Source organism: Hemitrygon akajei, chromosome 21 (assembly GCF_048418815.1).
Source record: "Hemitrygon akajei chromosome 21, sHemAka1.3, whole genome shotgun sequence".
Classification (NCBI taxonomy): Eukaryota; Metazoa; Chordata; class Chondrichthyes; order Myliobatiformes; family Dasyatidae; genus Hemitrygon; species Hemitrygon akajei.
In genome coordinates, this window is record NC_133144.1 from 68,760,339 (window position 1) to 68,786,932 (window position 26,594).

At 46.2% G+C, this 26,594-nt stretch overlaps 1 protein-coding gene across 2 annotated transcripts in view; it reads left to right on the forward strand.

The window, feature by feature from the left end:
- caly (calcyon neuron-specific vesicular protein) overlaps positions 1 to 24,875 on the forward strand; it is a 48,218-nt gene extending 23,343 nt beyond the window's left edge. For both annotated transcript variants that reach the window (XM_073025692.1, XM_073025691.1), the window contains exons 2-5: positions 1,643 to 1,796; positions 7,378 to 7,497; positions 7,582 to 7,695; positions 19,182 to 24,875. In XM_073025692.1, the coding sequence (XP_072881793.1) occupies positions 1,668 to 1,796; positions 7,378 to 7,497; positions 7,582 to 7,695; positions 19,182 to 19,385 (567 nt within the window). In that variant the 5' untranslated portion in view covers positions 1,643 to 1,667 and the 3' untranslated portion in view covers positions 19,386 to 24,875. The remainder of the gene's footprint in view (positions 1 to 1,642; positions 1,797 to 7,377; positions 7,498 to 7,581; positions 7,696 to 19,181) is intronic.
- Positions 24,876 to 26,594: the final 1,719 nt, after the last annotated feature.

Genomic DNA, 26,594 nt, shown 5'->3' on the forward strand with positions numbered 1-26,594 from the left:
AGATGAGATGCCAACCGTGGCTGATGAGCCCCATCTGCCCAAAGTGACTGGTTTTAAGGCACCAGTAACCCGCCTTTGCCTCTTCTCATGTCAGTAGAAACTGTTCCGCCAAGCTTAGTAGCTAAACCACATGTGAAGGCCGGAAACTGGACTTGGTTTTCAGAGGCTATTTGAGATACGTGCCACTGGGAGCATTTAATAGGTAGTGCAAGCTTGTTCCCATTACCACTCCTGGCTATAACTACGTTAAGGAACCAAAGTGCAGCGTATATAATACATAAAAAATGAAGTAAGTTTGTAGTACAAAAAGAGCAAAAAAAGTGAGGTTGTGTCCACGGGTTCATTGTCCATTCAGAAATCCAATGGCAGAGGGGAAGAAATGTTCCTGAAATGTTGAATGTGTTTCTTCAGGCTCCTGTACCTCCCCCTATGAGAAGAAAGTATGTCCTGAATGATGGTGTGGGGGGAAAGGGGAGTTCTTCATGACAGATGCTGTCTTTTTGAGGCTTTGCCTTTTGAAGATGTCTTCAATTCTGGGGAGGCTGGTGCCCACGATGGAGTTGGCTGAGTCTACAACTTTCTGCAGCTTTTTCTGATCCTGTGCAGTGGCCCATCCATACCAGATGGTGATGCAACCTGTTAGAACACTCTTCATGGTACATCTGCACAAATCTGCTCTGCATTCCTGCTGTTTAGTGATGTGTTCACTCAAGTTTCAGTGTTACTGTTGGCCAGTAGTCAGCTAAACCTCTCCATTCTTGATAAAATGTGAGTTTATTTGTTTCCTGACTCCAATCAGATTCATGATTGTGGGTTAAACAGGCAAGGCCGTAAATTCTAAACACTACATTCTGTAGAAGCAGAACAACACACTAAATGCTGGAAGAACACAGCAGGTCAGGCAGCATCTATGGAGGGGAATAAACTGTTGATGTATTCGGCTGAGATCCTTCATTAGGACTAGAAAGGAAGGGGGGAGAAGCCAGAATAAGAAGGTTGGGGGAGGAGAGAAGTGCAAGCTGGCAGGTGATAGGTGAGACCAGGTGAAGGGGAATTTGGGTGGGGAGACAGGTGGGAAGAGTTGGAAAAAGGTAAAGAGCTGAAGGGAAAGGAAGTTGATAGAAGAGGATAGGGGACTATAGGAGAAAGAGGAGGAGGAGGGAAACCAGAGTGAGATGATGGGTGAGGAGAAGAGAAGAGGTAAGAGGGGACCTAGGATGAGGAATTAAAAAAGAGAGAAGAGGGAGTGGAGAGTATTTACCAGATGGTCAACTGTCCTCTCCTATCAGATTCCTTATTCGGCCCTTTATCTCTACCACCTATCACCTCCCAGCTTCTCACTTCATTGCCATCCCCTGCCCACTGACCTTCCCCCTCACCTGGTCTCACCTGTCAGCTTGTACTCCTCCCCCTTTCTCAGCTTCTTATTTTGGCTCCTGATGAAGGATCTCAGCCCAAAACACTGACAGTTTATTCCTCTCCATATTTGCTGCCTGACTTGCTGAGTTCCTCCAGCATTTTCAGAGAATTAACAATCACCCCAGAGTATAACAGAATATGTTCTTTAACTGCTAACTCTGAGTTGAGTTAGAACATCGGAAGTCTGTGGAAGCACCTGATTAACTTTCTCACTCACTTACAGGTGGGATTAATCGTTCCAATCAGACATGGTGAAGCCTGGATGCAATTTCTCTGAGAAAGCAGAGAAACAGCAGGGTACAGACGATGGGTTTGATAACATCCCTTTGATAACTCCACTTGATGTAAATCAACTTCAACAGCCACTCCCCGAGAAGGTACGTAATAAAATACACTGTGAGGGGAGGTCACACCTCACACATCTTTCCCTCTCTACTCCTCTCTGCTTTTTGCAGGGATCGTTCCCTCCGTGACTGCCTGGTCCACACGTCCCTCCCCACAGATCTCCCACCCAGCACTAATCCCTGTAAGCGCAAGTGCTACACCTGTCCCTACACCTCCTCTCTTACCACCATTCAGGACCCCAAACAGTCCTTCCAGGTGAGGCAACACTTCACTTGTGAGTCTGTTGGGGTAATCTATTGCATCCGGTGCTCCCGGTGCGGCCTCCTCTACATCGGCAAGGCCCGACACAGATTGGGGGACCGCTTCGCTGAGCACCTCCGCTCCGTCCGCCACAACAGACAGGATCTCCCGGTTGCCAACCACTTCAACTCTACTTCACATTCCCATTCGGATATGTCCATACATGGCCTCCTCTACTGCCATGATGAGGCCAAACTCAGGTTGGAGGAGCAACACCTCATATACCGTCTGGATAGTCTCTAGCCCCTTGGTATGAACATCGAATTCTCCAACTTCTGGTAATTCCCTCCCTCTCCCTTCCCCTATCCCACTTTCACTCCGTCTCCTCTTCTAGCTGCCTATCACCTCTCTCATGGTTCAGCCTTCTTCTACTACCCATAGTGTTTTCCCCTTTGATTCCCTCTTCACCTCTCCGGCCTATCCCCTCCCTGCTTCCCATCCCCCACCCCTTGATCTTTCCTCTGATTGGTTTTCCACCCTCCCCCCACCTTCTTTATGGGGCCCCTGCCCCCTCCTTCTTCAGTCTTGACGAAGGGTCTCGGCCCGAAACGTTGACTGCTCGTTTCAACGGATGCTGCCCGTCCTGCTGAGTTCATCCAGCTTGTTTGTATGTGTTAAGGTCACACCTCAGACAGGCAGATCACGGGTTGAAAGTTTATATGTACGCATAATTTAAATAATTAGCCCTGAGATTGTATTAATTTCTATTGATATAACACAATAAATCATTTAGGAAAGAATTTAAAAATGACATTGTAAAAGCTTAAGCACACACGATTCTACAGATGCTGGAAATCTTGAGCAACACGCACAGCAGAATCTGAATTAGGTTTAATATCACTGACATTTGTCATGACATCTGCTGTTTTATGGCAACAGCATAGTTCAATATGCAACAAATTCTATAAGTTACAAGTACAAAAATAATGAGGTAGTATCATTGGGTTCATTGTCCATGCAGAAATCTGGTGGCAGTGGGGAAGAAGCTGTTCCTAAAATGTTGAGCGTGTGTCTTCAGGCTTCCGCATCATCTCCCTGACGAGAAGAGGGCACGTCCTGGGTGATGCGGTCCTTAATGATGGATGCTGCCTTTTTGAGGCAGATGCTTTTGATGTTGGGGGTGTGGTGAATGCCCATAGTGGAGCTGGCAGAGTTTGTTGGAGGAACTCAGCAGGTCAGGCAACATCTTCAGAGAGGAATAAACTGTTGATGTTTCAAGCCAAGACCATTCATCAGGCTGGAGAGGAAGGGGAGAAAGCCAGAATAAGAAGGTGAGGGGAGGGGGAGGAGTATGAGCTGGGATGTGATAGGTGAGACCAGATGAGGGGGAAGGTGCATGGGTCGGGGAGGGAGCATGAAGTGAGAAGCTGGGAGCTGATAGGTAGAAAAGGGCTGAAGATAAAGGAACCTGATAAAAGACGAGAATGGACAATGTGACAATTGGAAAGAAGAGGGGAACCAGAGGGAGGTGATGGGCAGGTGAGGAGAAGAGAATGGGTAAGAGGGAAAGAGGAGGAGAACCAGAGAGAGTTGATGGTCAGGTGAGAAGACCACGAGAGACAGTGAAAGCCAGGGGAACCAGAGTCAAGTCAAGTCAATTTTTATTGTCATTTCAACCATAACTGCTGGTACAGTACACAGTAAAAACAAGACAACGTTTTTCAGGACCATGGTACTACATGGAACAGTACAAAAACTACACTGAACAATATGAAAAACAACACAGAAAAAAAACTACACTAGACTACAGACTGACCCAGGACTGCAAAAGTGCACAAAACAGTGCAGACATTACAATAAATAATAAACAAAACAATAGGCACAGTAGAGGGCAGTAAGTTGGTGTCAGTCCAGGCTCTGGGTATTGAGGAGTCTGATAGCTTGGGGGAAGAAACTGTTACATAGTCTGGTTGTGAGAACCTGAATGCTCCAGTGCCTTTTCCCAGATGGGAGAAGAGTTTGTCTGAGGGGTGCGTGGGATCCTTAATAATGGTGTTTGCTTTGTGGATGCAGCGTGAGGTGTAAATGTCTGTAATGGCAGGAAAAGAGACCCCAATGATCTTCTCAGCTGACCTCACTATCCGCAGGGTCTTGCGATCCGAGATGGTGCAGTTTCCAAACCAGGCAGTGATGCAGCTGCTCAGGATGCTCTCAATACAACCCCTGTAGAATGTGATGAGGATGGGGTGGGGGGTGGGGGGGGGGGGGGGGGTGGGAGATGGACTTTCCTCAGCCTTCGCAGAAAGTAGAGATGCTGCTGGGCTTTCTTTGCTACGGAGCTGGTGTTGAGGGACCAGCTGAGATTCTCCATCAGCTGAACACCAAGAAATTTGGTGCACTTAATTATCTCTACTGACGGGCCATAGATGTTCAGCGGGGAGTGATTGCTCCATGCCCTTCTGAAGTCAACAACCATCTCTTTTGTTTTGTTCACATTCAGAGACAGGTTGTTGGCTCTGCACCAGTCCGTTAGCCGCTGCACCTCCTCTCTGTAAGCTGACTCGTTGTTCTTGCAGTTGGGATCCACCATGGTTGTGTCATCAGCGAACTTGATGATGTGGTTCGAGCTGTGTGTTGCAGCACAGTCGTGGGTCAGCAAAGTGAACAGCAGTGGACTGAGCACACAACCCTGGGGAGCTCCCGTGCTCAGTGTGATGGTGTTGGAGATGCTGCATCTGATCCGGACTGACTGAGGTTTCCCAGTCAGCAAGTCTAGGATCCAGTTGCAGAGGGAGGTGTTCAGGCCCAGTAGGCTCAGCTTTCCAATCCATTCCTGAGGAATGATTGTGTTGAATTCTGAACTGAAGTCTATGAACAGCATTCGAACGTACATGTCTTTTTTGTCCAGGTAGGTTAGGGCCAGTTGGAGGGTGATGGCAATGGCGCGGTCTGTCGAATGGTTAGGACCACTTCTTTTTATGCTGTATATAAATGATTTAGATGATGGAATAGGTGGCTTTGTTGCCAAGTTTGCAGACAATACGAAGATTGGTGTAGGGGCAGGTAGTGTTGAGGAAACAGGTAGGATGCAGAAGGACTTGGACAGATCAGGAGAATGGGCAAGAGTGGCAAATGAAATACAATGTTGGAAAATGCATGGTCGTGCACTTTGGTGGTAGAAATAAATGTGCAGACTATTTTATCTAAGATGCAAAGAGACTTGGGAGTCCTACTGCAAAACACCCTAAAGGTTAACTTGTCAGTGGTGAGGAAGACAAATGCAATGTTAGCATTCATTTCAAGAGGTCTAGAATACAAGAGCAAGGATGTGATGCTGAGGCTTTATAAGGCACTGGTGAGGCCTCACCTTGAGTATTGTGAACAGTTTTGGGCCCCTCATCTTAGAAAAGATGTGCTGCCATTGGAGAGGGTCCAGAGGAGGTTCACAAGGAAAATTTTAGGAATGAAAGGGTTATCATACGAGGAACATTTGATAACTCTGGCTCTGTACTTGCTGGATCTTAGAAGGATGTTGAGGGATCTCACTGAAACCTTTTGAATGCTGAAAGACCTAGACAGAGTAGATGTGGAAAGGATGTTTCCCATGGTGGGGGAGTCTAAGACAAGAGGGCACAGCCTCAGGATAGAGGAGCATCCATTTAAAACAGAGATGCGGAGAAATTTCTTAGCCAGAGGGTGACAAATTTGTGGACTTTATTACCACAGGCAGCTGTTAAGGCCAGGTCATTGGGTGTATTTAAGGAGGTGATTGATAAGTTCTTGATTGGACAAGGCATCAAAGGTTACATGGAGAAAGCCGGTGAGTGTGACTGAGAAGGAAAAGAAGGATCAGCCATGATTGAATGGTGGAGCAGACTCGATGGGCCAAATGGCCTAAGTCTGCTCCTATATCTTATAGTCTTATATCAGAGGTAGCTTCAGAAACAGCTTCATTCTTCCAACATCAGATTTCTGAACGATCAGTGAGCCCATGAACATTACCTTCTCATCCCTTTCTTTGTGCTATTTATTTATTGATGTGATTTTTATGTCTTTGCACTGTACTACTGCCACAAAATAGTATATTTCACATCACATAAGTCAGTGGTAATAAACCTGAGTCACAGAGTAATGCAGGCTCTTTGGCCCAATCACTCCATGTTGGCTCGTCCCAATGTCCTGTGTTTGGCCCGTACCTCTCTAAGCCCTGCCCCTCCATGTGCCTCTCCAAATGCTTCCGAAATGATACTACTGGACTTGCCTTATCCACCTCCTCTGACAGCTCGTTCCATGTGTTCACCATTTGTGTGAAAAAAGTTGTCTCTCAGGGCCCTTTTAAATTTTCTCCTCACCCTAAATCGATGACCCCTAGTTTTATACCCCCCTACCCTGTACCATCCACCTTATCTTTGCTTAAGGTCACCCCTCATTGTCCTATGTTCCAAGGAATAAGACATAACCTGGCCAATCTCCCCCTCCGGGTCAAGCCCTCTAATCCTGCTAACGTCCTAGAAAATCTTATCTCACTGGTTCCAATTTGACCGCTACCTTCCTATAACAAGGTTACTAAAACTGCACTGTAGTCCTAGTGTGGCCTCACTAATACATCTGTAATAAATGCTGGGGGTCTTCAATAATGCTGATAATCTTGGACCAGAGGGCACAGCCTCAAAATGGAGAGAAATCACTTCAGTACAGAAATGAGGAGAGTGGTGAATCTGTGGAATTCATTGCCACACATTGCCGTGGAAACCAACTCATTGGGTATATTTAAAGTGGAGGTTGATGGATTTTTGATTAGTCAGGGCATCAAAGATTACAGGGAGAAGGCATAAGAATGGGGTTGAGAAGGAAATCAGCCATGGATTGAATGGCAGAGCAGACTTGATGAGTCAAACAGCCTAATTCTGCTGCTGTGTCTTATGATCTATCATAATGTTTCAACTCTTATTCTTAGCGCCCTGACCGATGAAGGCCGGCATACAAAGTGCTTTTTTCCGTTACCTCAGTACCTGTGACAACACTTTCAATGAACTGTGCACGTTGTCCCAATCTACAAAGCATGAGGCCAGTGTTCTTGCTATGTTCACAGCTCCTGTCTGCTCTAAACAGACAGTTTCAAAAAGCATTGCACTGAAGCTCCCTTCCTCACCGTCTAACTAATAGCTGGGGCAGGATGTCACACTGATTCATGGGGTCAAATAGAACTACTAGCATAGAGGCCATTCAGCCCTTCTATTATGTTCACATACCTTAGAAAGTGAAGACTGCTTTATGGAGATATGGCGAGTGAGGGGAACTTACTGAGTCCCATTTCACTTTGCTGCTGCCTCAATCTGCTCCTGATCTCTCTATCTTTCATGCACTGCCCAGGTGGTAGTGAAGACCAGGACTGAGTATCAGATCCAGCAGAAGAAGAAGAGGAACCTGCACATCCCGGGGATTAAGAAGCTGAACATTAATCTTTATGATGAAGTCTCTGAGAAAGTCAAGGTAGGTGACTCCGCTCGTTGCCCTCATTCTCAGCCTGCTCAATGGCTCTGTGTTCTCACGGGAGATCTGCTTTCATCCATACAGCTCACAGGATTGATCATCATCACCATGGCGTTCCTCGCCTGCCTCTTGATGCTCGTCATGTACAAGGCATTCTGGTACGATCAGTTAAGCTGCCCCGAAGGTTTCGTATTTAAGGTAAGCTCACTGTCAGCATTTCTACTAATTTCGTACATTGCCATACTGATTATAGGGATGATAGAAATATCATTAGGCAGTGTTGTAGGGAATGAGGGCGTGTTGTCAAAAAGTCTTCAGATACTTCAGTTGCCTGTCACAACAATGCGAAGAGATCTAGAAGTCTGTACAATGTGTTTCTCGTACATAGCTAACTCTTCCTGCCACACACGGGTGAGATCCATGAGTAAAGAGGACCATGGATTGTGAGGTCCTGGCTGTTCACCCTAAGGGAGTTTATCCACCTCTTGCAGATTAGTGCACAACAACATAAACATGTTAACAGATAACTGAAGGATAGGGCTCTGTGGAGTGAAAGGTTTCATTAAAGTAGTGAACTGTGTCTAGTGTGTTATAGTGTACTGTAATATAGGCCTACCTACTAGGAGTCAGGATTGTGGGAGGAAACCAGAGGAAACCACACATTCCACAGGGAGGGCGTATTGAGGCTTCCAACAGAGGACGCTGGGATAAAATTCTGAACCCTGATGTCTCGAGCTGTAATAACGTCACTACGCTACTGTGACATCCTGTTGTGTACTCTGTGTATTTTCTACCTGCCGAAGAACGACCTCTTCCATTACATTTCCGAGTGCTGAGAATGAAGACCATGGTGGCTTTTTATATCTTTGTGATTGGTGGATCATTTCATATTCTCAAATCGTGATGCTCTATTTCACAGACAGAATGAATCCAAGCTGGCTATTATCACCTGGGTTTAATTCCCCCAGGTCCTGTGAGATTATCTAAATATATAGAAGTTCATTTCATTACAGATCCTTGGATTCTGATGTTTAAATCCAAGGTTCTTTCAGAAGTCAGGAAAGAGGCATAAAACAAATTGCTTCACAATCATTTTATTAAGAGTTGATAGGACAAAAGAAAGTTGAACAGATAATGATAGAGGTCCACTACACAAAGAGAGACAAAGGAACTAAGACAGCGCCTACAAGAGATTCTGCAGATGCTGGCAATCCAAGCATCACACACAAAATGCTGGAGGAACTCAGCAGGCCAGGCAGCACCCACGGAAAAGAGTAAACAGTCGACATTTTAGGCTGAGACCCTTCATCAGGACTGGGAAAAAAGATGAGAAGTCAGAGCAAGAAGGTGGGGGAGTGGAGGAAGAAGTACAAGGTGAGAGGTGAAACTGGGAGAGGGGGATGGGTTAAGTAAAGAGCTGGGAAGTTGATTGGTGAAAGGGATAAAGGGCTGGAGAAGGAGGTAGAAGATAATGGAGCACTACAGGGAGGTGATGGGCAGGGAAGGAAGGTGAGAGAGGGAAACAGGAATGGGGGTATGGTGAAGCGAAAGGGAAGGGGTCAGTTACTGGAATTTGAGAAATTAATGTTCAGGTTGGAGGCTTCGCAGGCAGAATATAATGTATTGCTCCTCCAACCTGAGTGTGGCCTCATCACAGCAGTAGAGGGGGCCGTGGACTGACACGTTGGAGTGGGAATGGGGAGTAAAATTGAAATGGGTGGCACTGAGATATCCTGTTTTTTCTGGTGCATGAGGAAGCAGTCTCCCAATATATACTGGAGCTCACCAATATACAGGAGGCCATACTGGGAGCACCAGATACAGAAGAAGTTCCCAACAGACTCACAGGTGAAGTGTCACCTCACTGTTTGGGGCCCTGACTGGTAGTGAGGGAGTTGATGTAGGCACAGATGTAGCACTTGTTCCACCTGCAGTTTGTCTCTGCATAGATTTACTGCAGGTGACTAAAAGAACCCCCACCAGAGCTGTTTCCCTGCAGAGCAAGGTTCCACCTTGTTACAGAATCAGGTCAGGCCTAGATTCCAAATTAGCATTGGTGCCAATGGAGAAGTGCTCTTTTTCTGAGCTAACCTTGAAGGATGACGTGCCCTAGATTTGGGGTAGATTGCTTGCACTGAATGTCATTAAAGTTGTGAGTGTATTTTCTTGGAGTTTTTGGCGATAAGATGGCCTGGTAGCATTTTGCAGCACTAGTGACCTGGGTACAATTCTCACCACTGTCTGTGAGGAGTTTGAATGTTCTCCCTGTTTCCTTTGGCTGCTCTGGCTTACGGGCTAGTGAGCTGTGGGCATGCTGTACTGGGGCTGGAGGCATGACAACACATGCGGACTGCTCCCAGAGCTTCCTTGGACTGTGTTGATTAGTGATCCAAACGACTCATTTCGCTGTGTTTCAATGTTTCCACGTACATGTGACAAATAAAGCTCATCTCTTTATGTTGTGAGTTTGTGGTTCACACCCTTCATGGCAAGAAGGGTGGTTGAGGTTGTGGGAGGAATTCTGACAAGGTGGGAGTGGCATGCCAGCAAAGCAGTTACTCCATTGCTTTATAGTGTTTGCTGTAAGATGCAGCTTCGATTCGCACTGATGTCTGCTCACCCCATAACTGCGTTAGTTCCTGGTGGGTGCTCCTGCATTCTCCCACAGTCCAAAAAAAATTCCGGTTAGGGTTTCTGAGTCGCGGGCATGTTATATCAGCAGCGGAATCGTGGCAACTCTTGTGGGCTGCCCACCGCATTCCTCGCAGATTTCATTTGATGCAGGTGATACATTTCACTATGTTTCTCTATTTCAACATACACGTGACAAGTAAAACTAATTAATTTATTTCTTGCTATCATGATTTACACTCTTCATGGTGAGAGACATTGCTGAAGTCACAGGAGAAACAGCGATAAACTGATTGGGATAAGGGGGGGTGGCATTTACAAGGTGAGTCATTGCAGGAGTCAGCATCTGTCATCAGGGTCTCCCACCACCGGGCTGTGCTCTCCTGTCACTGCTGAATCGGGAAGAAGGTACCGGAACCTCAGGGCTAACACTATCAGGTTCAGGAACAGTTATTACCCCTCAACTGTCAGACTCCTGAACCAAAACCTACCCCAACATAGATTTGATGCTACAACCTATGAACTCACTTTTAAGGATTTACAACTAGTATTTTTAATATGAATTGCTTTATTTATTTTCCAATTTTTTTGTGTGCTTGCCACTTGTTGTCTTTTGCACATTGCACTGACGGTTTCAGTACTGTGTGAGCTGTGTGGACTGACGGTTTCAGTACAGTGTGTGAGCTGTGTGGACTGACAGTTTCAGTACAGCGTGTGAGCTGTGTGGACTGACTGTTTCAGTACAGCGTGTGAGCTGTGTGGACTGACGGTTTCAGTACAGTGTGTGAGCTGTGTGGACTGACTGTTTCAGTACAGCGTGTGAGCTGTGTGGACTGACGGTTTCAGTACAGTGTGTGAGCTGTGTGGACTGACTGTTTCAGTACAGTGTGTGAGCTGTGTGGACTGAATGTTTCAGTAGTGTGTGAGCTGTGTGGACTGACTGTTTCAGTACAGCGTGTGAGCTGTGTGGACTGACGGTTTCAGTACAGCGTGTGAGCTGTGTGGACTGAACGTTTCAGTACAGTGTGTGAGCTGTGTGGACTGACGGTTTCAGTACAGCGTGTGAGCTGTGTGGACTGACGGTTTCAGTACAGTGTGTGAGCTGTGTGGACTGACGGTTTCAGTACAGTGTGTGAGCTGTGTGGACTGAATGTTTCAGTACAGCGTGTGAGCTGTGTGGACTGACGGTTTCAGTACAGCGTGTGAGCTGTGTGGACTGAATGTTTCAGTACAGCGTGTGAGCTGTGTGGACTGACGGTTTCAGTACAGCGTGTGAGCTGTGTGGACTGACTGTTTCAGTACGGCGTGTGAGCTGTGTGGACTGACTGTTTCAGTACAGTGTGTGAGCTGTGTGGACTGACTGTTTCAGTACAGCGTGTGAGCTGTGTGGACTGACTGTTTCAGTACAGCGTGTGAGCTGTGTGGACTGACGGTTTCAGTACAGTGTGTGAGCTGTGTGGACTGACGGTTTCAGTACAGTGTGTGAGCTGTGTGGACTGACTGTTTCAGTACAGTGTGTGAGCTGTGTGGACTGACTGTTTCAGTACAGCGTGTGAGCTGTGTGGACTGACGGTTTCAGTACAGTGTGTGAGCTGTGTGGACTGACGGTTTCAGTACAGGGTGTGAGCTGTGTGGACTGACGGTTTCAGTACAGCGTGTGAGCTGTGTGGACTGACTGTTTCAGTACAGCGTGTGAGCTGTGTGGACTGAATGTTTCAGTACAGCGTGTGAGCTGTGTGGACTGACGGTTTCAGTACAGTGTGTGAGCTGTGTGGACTGAATGTTTCAGTACGGCGTGTGAGCTGTGTGGACTGACTGTTTCAGTACGGCGTGTGAGCTGTCTGGACTGACTGTTTCAGTACGGCGTGTGAGCTGTGTGGACTGAATGTTTCAGTACAGCGTGTGAGCTGTGTGGACTGAATGTTTCAGTACAGCGTGTGAGCTGTGTGGACTGAATGTTTCAGTACGGCGTGTGAGCTGTGTGGACTGACGGTTTCAGTACGGCGTGTGAGCTGTGTGGACTGAATGTTTCAGTACGGCGTGTGAGCTGTGTGGACTGACGGTTTCAGTACGGCGTGTGAGCTGTCTGGACTGACTGTTTCAGTACAGCGTGTGAGCTGTGTGGACTGACGGTTTCAGTACGGCGTGTGAGCTGTGTGGACTGACGGTTTCAGTACGGCGTGTGAGCTGTGTGGACTGACTGTTTCAGTACGGCGTGTGAGCTGTGTGGACTGACGGTTTCAGTACAGCGTGTGAGCTGTGTGGACTGACGGTTTCAGTACAGCGTGTGAGCTGTGTGGACTGACGGTTTCAGTACAGCGTGTGAGCTGTGTGGACTGACTGTTTCAGTACAGCGTGTGAGCTGTCTGGACTGACGGTTTCAGTACAGCGTGTGAGCTGTGTGGACTGACGGTTTCAGTACAGCGTGTGAGCTGTGTGGACTGACGGTTTCAGTACAGCGTGTGAGCTGTGTGGACTGACGGTTTCAGTACAGCGTGTGAGCTGTGTGGACTGACGGTTTCAGTACAGCGTGTGAGCTGTGTGGACTGACGGTTTCAGTACAGCGTGTGAGCTGTCTGGACTGACGGTTTCAGTACAGAGTGTGAGCTGTGTGGACTGACGGTTTCAGTACAGTGTGTGAGCTGTGTGGACTGACGGTTTCAGTACAGTGTGTGAGCTGTGTGGACTGACGGTTTCGGTACAGTGTGTGAGCTGTTTGGACTGACGGTTTCAGTACAGCGTGTGAGCTCTGTGGACTGACGGTTTCAGTACAGCGTGTGAGCTGTGTGGACTGACGGTTTCAGTACAGCGTGTGAGCTGTGTGGACTGACGGTTTCAGTACAGCGTGTGAGCTGTGTGGACTGACGGTTTCAGTACAGCGTGTGAGCTGTGTGGACTGACGGTTTCAGTACAGCGTGTGAGCTGTGTGGACTGACGGTTTCAGTACAGCGTGTGAGCTGTGTGGACTGACGGTTTCAGTACAGCGTGTGAGCTGTGTGGACTGACTGTTTCAGTACAGCGTGTGAGCTGTGTGGACTGAATGTTTCAGTACAGTGTGTGAGCTGTGTGGACTGACGGTTTCAGTACAGTGTGTGAGCTGTGTGGACTGACGGTTTCAGTACAGTGTGCGAGCTGTGTGGACTGACGGTTTCAGTACAGCGTGTGAGCTGTGTGGACTGAATGTTTCAGTACAGCGTGTGAGCTGTGTGGACTGAATGTTTCAGTACGGCGTGTGAGCTGTGTGGACTGAATGTTTCAGTACGGCGTGTGAGCTGTGTGGACTGACTGTTTCAGTACGGCGTGTGAGCTGTCTGGACTGACTGTTTCAGTACGGCGTGTGAGCTGTGTGGACTGAATGTTTCAGTACGGCGTGTGAGCTGTGTGGACTGACTGTTTCAGTACGGCGTGTGAGCTGTGTGGACTGAATGTTTCAGTACAGCGTGTGAGCTGTGTGGACTGAATGTTTCAGTACAGCGTGTGAGCTGTGTGGACTGACTGTTTCAGTACAGTGTGTGAGCTGTGTGGACTGACTGTTTCAGTACAGCGTGTGAGCTGTGTGGACTGACGGTTTCAGTACAGTGTGTGAGCTGTGTGGACTGACGGTTTCAGTACAGTGTGTGAGCTGTGTGGACTGACGGTTTCAGTACAGTATGTGAGCTGTGTGGACTGACGGTTTCAGTACAGTGTGTGAGCTGTGTGGACTGACGGTTTCAGTACAGTGTGTGAGCTGTGTGGACTGACGGTTTCAGTACAGTGTGTGAGCTGTGTGGACTGACTGTTTCAGTACAGTGTGCGAGCTGTGTGGACTGACTGTTTCAGTACAGCGTGTGAGCTGTGTGGACTGACTGTTTCAGTACAGCGTGTGAGCTGTCTGGACTGACGGTTTCAGTACAGAGTGTGAGCTGTGTGGACTGACGGTTTCAGTACAGTGTGTGAGCTGTGTGGACTGACGGTTTCAGTACAGTGTGTGAGCTGTGTGGACTGACGGTTTCGGTACAGTGTGTGAGCTGTTTGGACTGACGGTTTCGGTACAGCGTGTGAGCTCTGTGGACTGACGGTTTCAGTACAGCGTGTGAGCTGTGTGGACTGACGGTTTCAGTACAGCGTGTGAGCTGTGTGGACTGACGGTTTCAGTACAGCATGTGAGCTGTGTGGACTGACGGTTTCAGTACAGCGTGTGAGCTGTGTGGACTGACGGTTTCAGTACAGCGTGTGAGCTGTGTGGACTGACGGTTTCAGTACAGCGTGTGAGCTGTGTGGACTGACGGTTTCAGTACAGCGTGTGAGCTGTGTGGACTGACTGTTTCAGTACAGCGTGTGAGCTGTGTGGACTGAATGTTTCAGTACAGCGTGTGAGCTGTGTGGACTGACGGTTTCAGTACAGTGTGTGAGCTGTGTGGACTGACGGTTTCAGTACAGTGTGCGAGCTGTGTGGACTGACGGTTTCAGTACAGCGTGTGAGCTGTGTGGACTGAATGTTTCAGTACAGCGTGTGAGCTGTGTGGACTGAATGTTTCAGTACGGCGTGTGAGCTGTGTGGACTGAATGTTTCAGTACGGCGTGTGAGCTGTGTGGACTGACGGTTTCAGTACGGCGTGTGAGCTGTGTGGACTGACTGTTTCAGTACGGCGTGTGAGCTGTGTGGACTGAATGTTTCAGTACGGCGTGTGAGCTGTGTGGACTGACTGTTTCAGTACGGCGTGTGAGCTGTGTGGACTGAATGTTTCAGTACAGCGTGTGAGCTGTGTGGACTGAATGTTTCAGTACAGCGTGTGAGCTGTGTGGACTGAATGTTTCAGTACGGCGTGTGAGCTGTGTGGACTGACGGTTTCAGTACGGCGTGTGAGCTGTGTGGACTGAATGTTTCAGTACGGCGTGTGAGCTGTGTGGACTGACGGTTTCAGTACGGCGTGTGAGCTGTCTGGACTGACTGTTTCAGTACAGCGTGTGAGCTGTGTGGACTGACGGTTTCAGTACGGCGTGTGAGCTGTGTGGACTGACGGTTTCAGTACGGCGTGTGAGCTGTGTGGACTGACTGTTTCAGTACGGCGTGTGAGCTGTGTGGACTGACGGTTTCAGTACAGCGTGTGAGCTGTGTGGACTGACGGTTTCAGTACAGCGTGTGAGCTGTGTGGACTGACGGTTTCAGTACAGCGTGTGAGCTGTGTGGACTGACTGTTTCAGTACAGCGTGTGAGCTGTGTGGACTGACGGTTTCAGTACAGCGTGTGAGCTGTGTGGACTGACGGTTTCAGTACAGCGTGTGAGCTGTGTGGACTGACGGTTTCAGTACAGCGTGTGAGCTGTGTGGACTGACGGTTTCAGTACAGCGTGTGAGCTGTGTGGACTGACGGTTTCAGTACAGCGTGTGAGCTGTGTGGACTGACGGTTTCAGTACAGCGTGTGAGCTGTGTGGACTGACGGTTTCAGTACAGCGTGTGAGCTGTGTGGACTGACGGTTTCAGTACGGCGTGTGAGCTGTGTGGACTGACGGTTTCAGTACGGCGTGTGAGCTGTGTGGACTGACGGTTTCAGTACGGCGTGTGAGCTGTGTGGTCTGAATGTTTCAGTACGGCGTGTGAGCTGTGTGGACTGAATGTTTCAGTACGGCGTGTGAGCTGTGTGGACTGACGGTTTCAGTACGGCGTGTGAGCTGTGTGGACTGACTGTTTCAGTACGGCGTGTGAGCTGTGTGGACTGACGGTTTCAGTACAGCGTGTGAGCTGTGTGGACTGACGGTTTCAGTACAGCGTGTGAGCTGTGTGGACTGACGGTTTCAGTACAGCGTGTGAGCTGTGTGGACTGACGGTTTCAGTACAGCGTGTGAGCTGTGTGGACTGACTGTTTCAGTACAGCGTGTGAGCTGTCTGGACTGACGGTTTCAGTAGTGTGTGAGCTGTGTGGACTGACGGTTTCAGTAGTGTGTGAGCTGTGTGGACTGACGGTTTCAGTTGTGTGTGAGCTGGGTGGACTGGGATCTGTGGGATACTGCAGAAGTGATGGTACCAAAGAGTCATCTGTAGCTCCTTCTCTGATCCACTATGGTACCAAAGAGTCATCTGTAGCTCCTTCTCTGATCCAGTAATCCAGTAATGGGTTAATATGTGAGGTGCTTCTACTTGCTGAAGTTTAGGACAGTTGGGGGTGGAATCTCCTTGAAACCTATCAAAGGTAGGTGTGGAGAGGATGCAATGTCTAGGACCAGAGCGCACAGTCTCAGAATAGAGGGACGTCTATTTACAACAGAGATGAGGAGGAATTTATTTAGGTAGAGGGTGGTGAATCTGTGGAATCCTTTCTGACAGACAGTTATGGAGGCCAAGTCATTGTGTATATTGAAAGCAGAGGTTGATAGATTCTAGATTGATGATTTGTCAGGGTGTGAGAGGATACGGGAAGAAGGCAGGAGAATGGGCTTGAGAGGGATAATAAATCAGCCATGATGAAATAGAGGAGCACACTCGTTAGGCTTATTCTGCTCCTATGTCTTATGATCTTCTACCAGGAGCATCCCAAAAAGCCCCAATAGCCTCTCAGTCAGAGATCTGTGGAAAACAAGAATTTCCGCATCTTACTGATGCACCATCTGATTGGATGAGCGAGAGTGAAGGAGCTACTATAAAGGATCAGAAGGGCATCGTATTATCATGTCTAAAAAAACAGAGCCTTCCTAACATCGTTCTTTTACAACTCACACAGCAATGAGATGTGTCGTGTTGTGAAACTGTTTGAAGATTCATGATTCACCATGGCAACAGTGGTGTAACAGATGACAGGCTGAGTGAGCTAGTTCCCTCCGGAATGTAAATTTATAGATAAATTATTCAGGGACAAAAGCCCTGTTGGTGACATGCAAACACTGGGATATCTCCCACAATCGCCGTGTGACTGATATGCCAGTGGGTGCCCGAGTGGCGCAGTAAGATTTCCTGCACCGCTGTTGTTCAAACACAATGCATCAGAGCGAAATCCCTTATACATGTGTTGTGTTACTATCATGGTCCATATTGTCCATAGTTTGTGTAGTTGTATGAGGTGAATGCCCCGTGTGTGGACAGTATAGACTGGGTGGTCAAATGGAATCGGAATCAGGTTTATTGTCACTGATATATCTCATGAAGGTTGTTGTTTTTGCAGCAGCTGTACGGAGCAGGGCATAAAATACATAATAAATTACAAATAAAAATACAAATACAAATAAATACCTAGTACAAAAAGAGCAAAAGTAGTGAGGTAGTGTTGGACCATTCAGAAACGTGATGGTAGAGGGGAAGAACCTGTTGCGTGTTCATCTTCAGGCTCCTGTACCACCTCCTTGATGGTAGTAATGAGTAGATCTGGAGGGTGAAGGTCATTAATGATGGATGCTGCTTTCTTGAAGCTTTGTCTTTTGGAGATGTCCTTCATATGGGGAGGCTAGTGCCCATGATGGAGCTGGCAGGAGTTGCATCCGTCTGCAGCTTTTTCTGATCCTGTGCATTGGCCCGTCCATACCAGATCGTAATGTAACCAGTCAGAGTACTCTCCACATCTGTGGACATTTGCTAGAGTCTTTGGTAACTCCTAATGAAACATCGCCACTGGTTTGTCTTCTTCATGATTACATCAGTATGATTACATCCCAGGATAGATCTTCAGAGATATTGACATCCAGGAACCTGAAACTGCTCACCCTTTCCACAGTTGAGCTTCTCTGTGATAAGGAAATATGGGAAGTTTATATAATGTCTAGATCAGTTGCACACCCTGCACCTGTAACAGGTATCTCACCTATTGAATGCAGGGAATCGGGGCAAGATCTTTACAGCTTCGCCTGAGTCGAAGCTAGTTCAACTTCCTTAACACCTTGGTCCACCACTATTAGACAGGGAGGGGCCAAGTTGGGTGAGGAAGCCTCTCGATTATTGTTCCAACTCCACGTGCCACATAAAGTACCAATGGTGCTTTTGGTTTTAAGACCATAAGATATAGGAACAGATTAGGCCATTCGGGCCATCAAGGACTGTTAAGAAACTTCAAGAAATGTAATTAAATTTCACCTAATGAATTGTCTTTTGGCACATTTGCCTTCATAAACCAAAGTTCTGAGAACAGAAGTTATTAATGACAATGGTGAGGCCAAATTTGGAGTATTCTCTGCAGCTTTAGATTTGAGGAGATTTGTTATGTCATCTATGTTCAGGAAGATTGAAAGAGTATTGAGAAAATTTAGAAGAATGTTGTCGGGACATGAGGATCAGAGTTATAGGGAAAGGTTGGTTAGCACTTTATTCCCTGGAACATAGATGGGGGGAGATTTGATAGAGGTATACAAAATTATGAAGGGCATAGATAGGGTAAATGCAAGTAGGGTTTTTCCACTGAGGTTGGGTAAGTTTTTTATGCAGAGAGTGGTGAGTGCGTGGAATGGGCTGCCAGCAACGGAGGTGGAGGCGGATAAGATAGTCTTTTTAGAGGCTCCTGGATAGGTACATGGAGCTTAGAAAAAATAGAAGGCTATGGGTAACCCTAGGTATTTTCTAATATAAGTACATGTTCGGCACAGCTTTGTGGGCCGAAGGGCCTGTATTGTGCTGTAGGTTTTTCTGTGTTTCTAATTAGAAGTCATGGGTTAAGGGTGAAAGGTGAAATATTTAAGGGGAATATAAAGGGGAATGTCTTTACTCAGAGGACGTAGAGAGTAGAATGAGCTGCCAGCAGAAGTGGTGAATGTGAGTTTGATTGCAACATTTAGGAGAAGTTTGTATAGGTACATGGATGGGTGGAGGGCTATGGTCCAGTTCAGTGGGACTAGGCAGACAGTTTGGCATGGACTAGATGGGCTGAAGGGCCTGATCTGTGTTGTAGTGCTCTCTGTCTCTGTGTGTAAGAATGAATAACCATTGCATGGTTTATTCTACTGAACATTTTTTATTATGAATAAAAGTTATTATGGATAAAAAACTTCCCCTTTCCAGAACGGGAAACATTCCTGGGAATCACTCAGCGAGATCTGGGGAGGGATAATTCTGTCTGCCAAACAGTTGTCATGGTATGTTCTGTTTCCTCTTGCAGCATAAACACTGTACCCCTGCTGCTCTGGAGATGTATTACTCTGAGCAAGAGGCAGGTCCCCGCGGAAACCTCTACACGGCCATTAGCCACTTAAGTCAGGCTAAGAGAACCATTCCCGATCTCTCATCACCATGGCTACCGGGCATTCCTGCCTTGAAAGGAGCAGCATCGTCAAACGAGGAGCCTAACAAACCTCAGCAATAGAAGATTCAAGAAGAAAAATAAATTCATCTCATTGGTTATTGAAATACTCAAGCATTATATAAATGTCCTGACCAGGACAAGTCTTTCTCTTAGGGGTGTGTGTGCGCGCGTGTGTGTGTATGTACATGTTCATGTGTGAGGGTCTATCTCTGCGACTGTACAATAGAGATGTACACACACGTGCATGGTGTGTGTGGTAATTTGTTCTGTTTGTGCAATAGTGTGTGTATGAAAGAGAGCTCATCTATGTCTAAAATTGTGTGTGTGTACGTGTGTGAGAGTGTATGTTTGTGTAGGTATGAGTGTGAGAGAGACAGGGAGAGTATTTGTGTATCTATCTACGTGTATTTTTGTTGACTTGGGTCTGTGTGAATATGTGTCAGTGAATCTGTGAGAGAGAGAGACAGAGAGATGGGGGAGACAACCACAATCAAATCGCATTATATAATCAAATTTAGTTGGTTTGTCCAAGCTGCTGTTGGGGTTAAAGTGAAGATTAATTTGTTCATACCTGACCAATCAAATTCAACTCTCAGTAGGTAACAAAACAACAGGGCAGTACTGTTAAAACATTTCCCTGTAAATTGGCTTCAGGGACCAGGTCTGAAAAAGGCCCGTGAAACTGAGCACATTTTCCCATTGTGGCTATGCTAGCTGTTTCTAACACTCTAACATATCTGTGTAATGATTGTTTGACCTGACTCTAATTTCCAATGCTCTTTGGTTACTTCCCCCTAAGTCCCAGCTTTATTATTGTACGGCAAAACTCAATGGCCAAAGGTTTGTTCTCCCTTTGGAGCCCACTGTCAAAGGATGAGCCAGTGTCTGAAATAAACATCCAGAGGTTGAAAGAGAATCATCCAATGATTCATAGATGAGCCCCAAATAAAAAGCTTTCCGTCAACCAGCCAGATCCCTGGTGGCCTTGCCCTGGTAGTGGAGCTAACCACAGACAGTACGGCTGCAAGGTGAGAGAGAATGAGCTGAGGCAGCATCTGTGGAACGGGATACAGAGCCTACGTTTTGTGTCGTGATCCTTCATTAGTCCTGAGATGTCAAGACTTAATCTTAAGATAAAGAGTTACCTCTTTTGTAAGCAAACTAAACAACACACACAAAATGCTGGAGAAACTCAGCAGGTCAGGCAGCATCTATGGAAAGGAATTAACAGTCAATGTTTTGGGCTGAGACCCTTCAGGATTGGAAAGGAAGCATCTATGGAAGGTCTTGGCCCAAAACGTGGACTGTTTATTCCTCTCCATTGATGCTGCTGAGTTCCTCCTGAATTTTTTCATGTTGCTCTGGACTTGTCTTTATTACCTTATTCCTTCATTGAAATAATTGATGTTATTTGTTTTATTTTCTCTTCTAGTTTTCCCACTGAATGAGCTAATGTCCCTTGGTAAATGGTCTGTGGTTTGTGGCTGGATCACCACATAGGGATTAACATTTTGGCCCAAAGTCAGAATCCCAGTGAGTTACTAACCGTGCCTTCGGCATGTCAGCCAATCAGCAGCAATTAAAGATATTGATTTGCAGTAATAACGGGATTTAATTTGTTATTTACCATTTAAAACCAATTTTGTTCTTCATTAATTTCAAGTTCCATTTCCTTGAGTCTCAGCAGGAACTAGGACTTGACATCATTTAGAAACATAGAAAATAGGTGCAGGAGTAGGCCATTCGGCCCTTCGAGTCTGCACCACCATTCAGTATGATCATGGCTGATCATCCAACTCAGAACCCTGTACCTGCTTTCTCTCCATACCCCTGACCCCTTTAGACACAAGGGCCATATCTAACTTCCTCTTAAATATAGCCAATGAACCGGCCTCAACTGTTTCCTGTGGCAGAGAATTCCACAGATTCACCACTTTCTGTGTGAAGAAGTTTTTCCTCATCTTGGTCCTAAAAGGCTTTCCCTTTATCCTTAAACTGTGACCCCGCGTTCTGGACTTCCCCAACATCGGAAACAATCTTCCTGCATCTAGCCTGTCCAATCCCTTTAGAATTTTATACGTTTCAATAAGTTCCCCCCTCAATCTTCTAAATTCCAGTGAGTATAAGCCTAGTCGATCCAGTCTTTCTTCATATGAAAGTCCTGCCATCCCAGGAATCAATCTGGTGAACCTTCTTTGTACTTCCTCTATGGCAAGAATGGCTTTCCTCAGATTAGGGGACAAAAACTGCACACAATATTCTAGGTGTGATCTCACCAAGGCCTTGTACAACTGCAGTAGAACCTCCCTGTTCCTGTACTCAAATCCTTTTGCTATGAATGCCAACATACCATTTGCCTTTTTCACCACCTGCTGTACCTGCATGCCCACCTTCAATGACTGGTGTACAATGACACCCAGGTCTCGTTGCATCTCCCCTTTTCCTAATCGGCCACCGTTCAGATAATAATCTGTTTTCCTGTTCTTGCAACCAGTGGATAACCTCACATTTATCCACATTAAATTGCATCTGCCATGAATTTGCCCACTCACCTAACCTATCCAAGTCACCCTGCATCCTCTTAGCATCCTCCTCATAGCTAACACCGCCACCCAGCTTCGTGTCATCCGCAAACTTGGAGATGCTGCATTTAATTCCCTCATCTAGATCATTAATATATATTGTAAACAACTGGGGTCCCAGCACTGAGCCTTGCGGTACCCCACTAGTCACTGCCTGCCATTCTGAAAAGGTCCCGTTTACTCCCACTCTTTGCTTCCTGTCTGCCAACCAATTCTCTATCCACATCAATACCATACCCCCAATACCGTGTGCTTTAAGTTTGCACACTAATCTCCTGTGTGGGACCTTGTCAAAAGCCTTTTGAAAATCTAAATATACCACATCCATTGGCTCTCCCCTATCCACTCTACTAGTTACATCTTCAAAAAATTCTATAAGATTCGTCAGACATGATTTTCCTTTCACAAATCCATGCTGACTTTGTCTGATGATTTCACCTCTTTCCAAATGTGCTGTTATCACAAATGTTATCACATTTAGATAATTTGATAATTCTTCTCTTCCAAATTCCTTGCCTTTAAATTGGAATCTGTTGGGAGTGAGGAATGATGGAGGAAGTTTGGGTTTCACCTCCTGTCTGAACATGGTTCTTCAAGATCAGAAGACCTGCACACGGTGGAAATGGGAAATAAAATCAAGTTTCAGAAAGGTGGCAGGTCAACAGTGTCTGTGGAGAAGGGAACAGATATTACTCTCAAGGATGCCTGTTCTCAATACCAGGAAAGGGAATGAACGAACACAGGTTAATTTTACATTACAGAGATTGGGGAGAGATGAGTGGGTCAATCAGACTTTCTCTGGTCAGGGAGCTCATGGTTGTGGGGATCAGGCATCTGGTTGATAAAGTCAATGAGGTTGTTTGGGGGTTAGAAACAACAAGTGAACACACAGAAGTTGTGAAGTGCACATTTGGGCTGTGGGACACATTCTTGTCCTTTAGCTGTGAAGTGCACATTGGAGCTGTGGGACACACTCTGGTCCTTAATCCACAGACATGGCCTGCAATGTTGAGTGTTTCTGTATTTTCTTTAATTCCCTGTGAATCTGGTCACTGTTATTGCCTTCCATGTGTATGTAGAAATTGAAGGGATGTATTCCTCATTCTTGGCTGGAGCATCTGTGTTACTTGCCTGTATGTTTCTACAGAGACAGCGAAGTCCACGACATGACCACTTCTATTCCACGGCTTTGCATTCTTCCTTCAATGTTTCCACTGCATAGCTTTCAGTAATGGCCTCTCTTGAGCCATACCTAGGGTGAGTACAGATATCCTGGACCTCAATAGGCATCAGCTGTGCTAACTTTCACACAAATGAGTAGGCATTCCACCTTTCAGATGTTGTACAGGTGAGCTGGTGAATTCTTTTGTAGATGGTTGATATGGTCCATGTGAACATGTCTACAATGGATAACTGTTCTCACAGTAGATTCATGAAGGCTATATACAATGGAGTTAATTCCATCATGTGGGAAATCTCCAGAAGAACAGTGCCTCTGCTACAAAAGAGAAAAGTAAAGGACATTGTTGTGTACAGCAGGTTTAGGAAAAGAGGTGAAAGTAAGGTACCATCCAAAGAAACACAATTATATGCTATAGCATAGAGAGACATCCCTGACCCTGATTATAGCCTTCACATTCCCAAATAATTAGATTCAATGAAGTTGGGTCAATCGACCACATCACTTGGAGCTGCCCTGAGCATAGATTCTTGAATTCAACACCAGTTCTTGCAAGGGTGTGCATGTTGGAATCTCCCAGCACTGCACTCTGCCTAGTCTTTTAAAGCTGACTTTCCATGGGTCCACTGACACGGACAGTACCGGCTGGGTGGTGTTGGGGATCACCAAAGACCAGCAGACTGCATTGTGTGGGTAGCTTAGAAAACAGAACCCCATACCTCTCCATCCCTCCAGCAGCTGCTTTGCAGATACAACATAGAACTGTACAGCCCCTTCAGCCCACAGTATTGTGCCATTCTTTTAATCTCCTCTAAGACCAATCTAACCCTTCCCTCCCACATATAAACATAGAAAACCTACAGCACAATACAGGCCCTTAGGCCCACAAAGCTGTGCTGAACATATACTTACTTTAGAAATTTCCTAGGGTTACCCATAGCCCTCTATTTTTCTAAGCTCCATGTAACTATCTAGGATTCTCTTAAAAGATCCTATCGTATCCACTGCCACCACCATCGCCGGCAGCCCATTCCACACACTCACCACTCTCTGCACAAATGACTTACCCCTGACATAGCTCTCCATTTTTCTATCATCTGTGTGCCTATTTAAGAGTTCCCTAAATGTCCCTAATGTATCTGCCTCTTCCAGCACACCTGACCCACATACCCACCACTCTCTGTATAAAAAAAAATTACCTCTGACATCCCCATAAACTTTCTTCCAATCACCTTAAAGTATGCTCTCTCCTATTAGCCATTTCTGCCCCGGGTAAATGTCTGTGGCTGTTAACAATCTATGTCTATTATCATCCTGTACACCTCTGTCACATCACATCTCAAGACAGGCTGGGGATTAAACCTGGACAGATGTAAGGAGCATGCAGTCTGGAGAAATGGCCAGGGCTGCATCATGACATGAACATCAGGTCGAGCTGCTGTGGAACAGAAACATTTCAGTCTCTCTGTAGACTTCACTTGCAAGGAGCCGTACGAGAACCGACAGGATTTTAATTAAGTTGCCTTGGTTTGTCTAAAACTAATGAGGTTTTTCTTCTAATCAGTATAATGAATGTTGTAATACTGTTGTGGTACCTCTATCAGCATTTGTCCTTAGTACCAGCAATGTTCACAGTGTGACACTGTTAATTTAGCAACACTTTGTATGTATTTATAGATCTTGTGACTTTCACATTGCTGCCAGCACATTGGAGTGTTTAAAGTGCCAAATGGAGATAGTGATTACCTGCTTTGAAACCAGTAAAATAAATCGACAGTTTTCTCTTCAGATATGAGTCTCTCAGTTTATTGATCTGCAGGAGCTGCTCCTCAAGAACTCTGTGTCCACATGAAGCAGCAGCCAGCATTACTGACCTGACACTCCAGATAAAGGGCACAACATGGCTGCTCTCGGTCAGCGACTGGTCGATACATCGAAGGGGAAGCTTTGTAGAGATGTAAGGGGGATAGATTATCAAAGAATGTAAAAATTATTACAGCTTGCTTACAGGCAGCTACAAAGCAAGAAACCCAAATAACTTAATCTAAAAAAAAGACCAAAACCCACTGCACAGACAAAGAGAGAAAACACACATGCATCAGGCAAACAATAGAAGCAAGCCAACAGCATTTTGAACCAGACAGTCCCAGAGTGGGCCCAAAGTCTCAATTCCCAGTTCATCACACCAGCAGGGCAGAAACGGACAGCACCGAATCAGTTCACAGCTTTGGCACTGCGGAGAAAGGAATAAACATTCACGGGAGAAGGAGCAGAATTATCCAACCAACACATCACTATCCCGGGCACCGAGGCCAGCGGGTATCGGGTATTGGATAAGCACATATTACATTCATGAACTACACCGAGGCATTTACACAGACAGGGAATGGACAGTGCTGACATGTGAAAGAAAGTAGGATTGGTTTTAATTGGGATCACGGTCAGTGCAGAGGTAATGGGCTGAAGGGCCTGTTCCTGTGCTGTACTGTTAGATGGGCACAGAGGTGATAGAAAAATGGAGGACTGTGTGGGAGGGAAGGGTTAGATTGATCTTGGAGTAGCTTAAAGGGTTCTGTTGTACTGTTTTATAAATTCCATAGTATGTTCTACATTTTGTTCTCTTTTCTATGTTTTATAAGAATGGGTAACTAAGTGCAAGTCATTCTTTGTTACTCACCTACACATATCATTTTCCCTTGCTGCTGTTGTAATGAGTGCCTCAAGCCTGTACGGGGAGGCAGAGAACATTGGGCTCCAAGGTTTTTAAAGCACCTGAATTGGTTAATTATTGTTTAACAAGACTTGTTAATTGTTTCGAGTTCGTTGTGTTTTTCTCAAGTGACTCCACAGTCTCTTGGTGCTTTCCCTTTAAATTTACCTGACAGGCTCGGGGTTCTGTGTTACTTGTATTATTTAAGCGGATGCCCGATAAGTGCTAGTCATAGGGTCCGAGGCTTGAGAATGTTACTTCTCAGCAAGCTGATTCGGTGCTGTCCGTTTCTGCCCTGCTGGTGTGATGAACTGGGAATTGAGACTTTGGGCCCACTCTGGGACTGTCTGGTTCAAAATGCTGTTGGCTTGCTTCTATTGTTTGCCTGATGCATGTGTGTTTTCTCTCTTTGTCTGTGCAGTGGGTTTTGGTCTTTTTTTTAGATTAAGTTATTTGGGTTTCTTGCTTTGTAGCTGCCTGTAAGCAAGCTGTAATAATTTTTACATTCTTTGATAATGACATTGAAGTGTCATTCGGCTGTGTCACCAATGTTCTTTTGGCATTATTATGAAAAACCCTCTTCACCATCTCTACCTCTGCCTTTACTCTGCTCGTATTCCAATATTGCCAGCGCACATCGTGATGGTGGAGACCCACCTGCTCCTACAGCAGGAACGAAGTCTGTTTTGGCCTTTTAATGAGATCTTTCCCCTCGATCAGCATGCCATCAAAGTGAAGGAAATCTATTTCCTGTATAATCAGTAGCTAAAAGGTGTTTTGAAACTTGGAAGCTGGAC